General features: G+C 60.7%; 1 protein-coding gene across 1 annotated transcript in view; it reads left to right on the forward strand.

Annotated features, from left to right (window-relative positions):
• The window catches only part of LOC102379653, a 24106-nt gene that overhangs the window by 7659 nt on the left and 12866 nt on the right, over nt 1–3581 (forward strand). Inside the window, exons 7-8 of the mRNA XM_025195433.1 lie at nt 300–1425; nt 1596–1758. Coding sequence (XP_025051218.1) covers nt 300–1425; nt 1596–1758 — 1289 coding nt within the window. The remainder of the gene's footprint in view (nt 1–299; nt 1426–1595; nt 1759–3581) is intronic.

The following is a 3581-nucleotide window of genomic DNA, read 5'->3' on the forward strand; positions in this document are numbered from 1 at the left end:
AAGGGGTTGTCTGCCCCTCCGATCTGCCCATCCCTGGGGTTCAGGGTCTTGGCCTCTCAGCCCTGCCGAGATGCAGGAGGGGACTGACTGGGGTCTCATGGTGATTCCTTACCAGCATGGATCACGGTTGGTAGCACGTGCGGCTTTGACCCAAACGATCCCCCGCCATGGGGCTGTTGGGTTCTTGTCCCAAAGCTTTCAAGTATCCCCCAGGCTGCTCCAACGCATGTTGGCTTTTCCCTGCATGGCATCTTCCCTGGTAGGGCTCAGCAGTGACACGAGGGTGCTTTCTATTCCAGCTGGCAGCGGGGCGACCAGCCAAGGGCAGGACCAGCGGCAGGAGGGGCACTCGGACACACCGGTGAAATCGGAGGAGGAGGCATCCCCACGGAGCCTCCAGGCACAGGGTGCAGCCCAGAGCAACCCAGTGCCACCCACCATCACCCGGGTGGAGAAATCCACCCAGTGCGGGAGGGACTTCGGCCTCTTCAAGGGCTTCGTCCTGCAGGGTGGGGAGAAGCCATTTGCCTGCGGGGAGTGCGGGAAGAGCTTCCGGCTGAAGGGCAACTTCGCGAAGCACCTGCGGAGCCACGCCAAGGTGCGTCCCTACCAGTGCACCGAGTGCGAGAAGAGCTTCAACTGCCAGTCGGAGCTGCGGCGGCACCAGATGATCCACCGTGGGGAGAAGCCGTACCCGTGTGGCGAGTGCGAGAAGCGCTACAGCCGCAAGGTCTACCTGCTCAACCACTTGCGCGTGCACACAGGCGAGCGCCCCTTTCCCTGCCCGGACTGTGGCAAGCGCTTCCGCCAGAAGGCCGTGCTCGTCTCCCACCAGCGCCTGCACACCGGGGAACGCCCCTACCGCTGCGGCCAGTGCGGGAAGAGCTTCACGCAGCAGTCCAAGCTCACCAACCACTACCGCACCCACACAGGCGAGCGCCCCTACAAGTGCAGCCAGTGCGACAACAGCTTCAGCGAGAAGTCCAAGCTCAACAGCCACTACCGCGTGCACACGGGGGAGCGGCCCTACAAGTGCGCCCAGTGCGACAAGAGCTACTGCCGCAAGGAGTACCTGCTCAACCACCAGCGCCTGCACACGGGGGAGCGGCCCTTCCAGTGCCCCGACTGCGGCCGCAGCTTCATGCTCAAGAGGAGCTTCGTCAAGCACCAGCGCAACCATGCCAAAGAGCGGGGCGGCCCGGTGGAGCCCCAGGGGAGCAGCGCCAGGGATGGCTCGGCAGGGAAGGAGGAGTCGGAGGGACGGCAACTGCCCCGGTGCAGCACCTGTGGGAAGAGCTTCCAGGACGTGGAGTCGCTGAAGGAGCATCAGGCACTGCACAGCGCAGAACGAGGGCATCCGGAGGGGTCCGAAGCTCCCGGGCAGGATGCCGAGGCCAAGCTGCTGGTTGTGAAGGTGGAAGAGATGTGGTAGCCCGTGCGGGGAGGCCAGGAGGGTGCAAGGCCGGAGGGGTTTGGAGATAGGCTGCAGCCCGTGCTGACTCGGACCCTGTGTTGGCTGAGCCCCCGAGGGGGTTGAATGCCCAGCTGGCAGGCTTCATTCACTGGCGATGCTCAGCAGGGCGGGTGCGTCTGTAAACAGGAAGCCCAGCAGCAAGGCTAGGAGGGCGTCGAGTGAGCCCACCTCTGCTGGGGAGAGGATACCCCTGGGAGGCAGGTGGGACGGTGGGTGAAGAGCACATTGTACGGGAGACGCTTGACCATGCCTGGCTTGGCGAGACTGCATCTCAGCTGCACAAGGTATATACTGACATCTTCAGCGCGGTCCCCAGCAGAGGCATGGCAGGTCTAGGCTGCTTCTGTGGCTGACAGCCCCGAGCCCGGGCGATCTGCGCAGGGCACCTGAGCTGAGCTGTTCCTTTGGGTAGGGCCCGTGTGCGTGTGCGTATGCGTATGCATGTGTACGTGGCCTGGTTTTGCTGTTTTTTATCACGTGGCATACAGATCTGAACACGACTTCTCACACCTAACGGGAACACGATGGTCTTGGAGCGAGGAGGCAGCTGCCCACGCTCCAAGCCCTGTGGGACTGTAATTAGCATTGTGCCGTGCTAATTGAAGGCTGACAGGGCACCCTGAATGAACACACTGGCTAGGAACACGTGACTTGGCAGCACAGCGAGTGTGCCCGTGCCCAGGTACCCTGCTCCAGGGCACTATAAATACTCATAATGAATACATCTCACCGCTAACAGACACCAGTGGGACGTGCAAAGTGGGATGAAAGCTGCTGCTACGTGTTGCTTCCAGTTGCTCACACATGTCACTTGCCCCCCTTGCTTTGGTTCCCTCCCCGACTCATTTTTAATGTCATGACAGTAATTGGGAGAAGGCAGATTTGCCTTTTCCCTGCAGTTAGGATGTTGCCAACTGCAGTGGTTGTATTAAGAGTCGTGAGCTACTGGTTGGTTTTCAGCCCACAGGACTCATGCCAGGTGACTTTTCCCCTGACTCTGATCTTGTGTCCTCACTGTTGTGCCACTGGTATAGGGTACACGTTAGAGGAGACAATGCTTTCCTGCCTGGTTTCCCTTGAAGCAGGTCTCTGCTTGTGCCCAGTTTCACTCTCCAGGACTTCCTTTCTGCCGCAGCTCCATGTGCCTCTGGTGCTGACCCCATCCTCTGAATGATGGTGTTTGTCTGACACGGGTGCGCGTTGCTTGGATTTTTAAATGATCTTGTGATGAATAAAAAGCAATAAAAGCGAAGGTCCAGAACGAGGCGTTCGGCTGCTTCGGATGGTAAAATCGGTCGCTGCAAAACACCCACCGATGCCAGTGCTGCGAAATCGCAGGGCCTGCTGATGACGCTGGGATCGGTGCGGTGAAGCGAAATGCCGGCACATCGCAGCAAGGCCAGGGCTTTGCTCTGGAGGAGGGGAGACGAACCAGGAGCTTTGTGGTTGTTTTTTTAAATGGGGAGGCTTCTCCTGCCTCTAGCGCAGAGGTGCTGGGAGGTGGTGAGTGGGGTGGAGCTAGGGCTGGATGCCGAGTGCGGACATGCTCCCCATGCATCACCCCTGTAGGGACTGAAGGGCGGGCTGCCTCTCCTTCCCTCTCTGGGTCCATGGCAGCCTGTGGGAAAGTTGCCCCTGCCTGTCTAGCAAGAACAGCCCCAGCTCATTTCACCTGAGAGGCCTGCAGGCCTTCATCCACCGCTACAGCCTCACCCGCGGCTCCCGTGTCTGCAGGAGGAGCAGGGCCCTTTCAGCTGCAGTCCAGGGGAAGCACTTCTAGGGAAACCTCCAGCTGATGGGGGCCAGCCTCTCCGTGCTGGGGGTAAGGCCCCGCTGGGGGCTGCAGCTGCAGCATCGGCTCCAAGGAGCTTAGGGCTGCCCGTCCAGGGTGATCACAGCACGGCGTGAAGCTCCCTGCCCTCAGGCTCTCCTGCACCCCAGGTGGTTGTAACCCGCTGGGGGACGTGGATGGGAGTGCCCCCCCGGCTCAGGTACGGTTACAACGTGGGGCACGAGGCGCCATATGTAAGCGCTGTCATCGATTCATAGATGCTAGGGTCGGAAGGGACCTCAATAGATCATCGAGTGCGACCCCCTGCACAGGCAG

This window comes from Alligator sinensis, unplaced genomic scaffold, assembly GCF_000455745.1.
Source record: "Alligator sinensis unplaced genomic scaffold, ASM45574v1 scaffold1568_1, whole genome shotgun sequence".
Classification (NCBI taxonomy): Eukaryota; Metazoa; Chordata; order Crocodylia; family Alligatoridae; genus Alligator; species Alligator sinensis.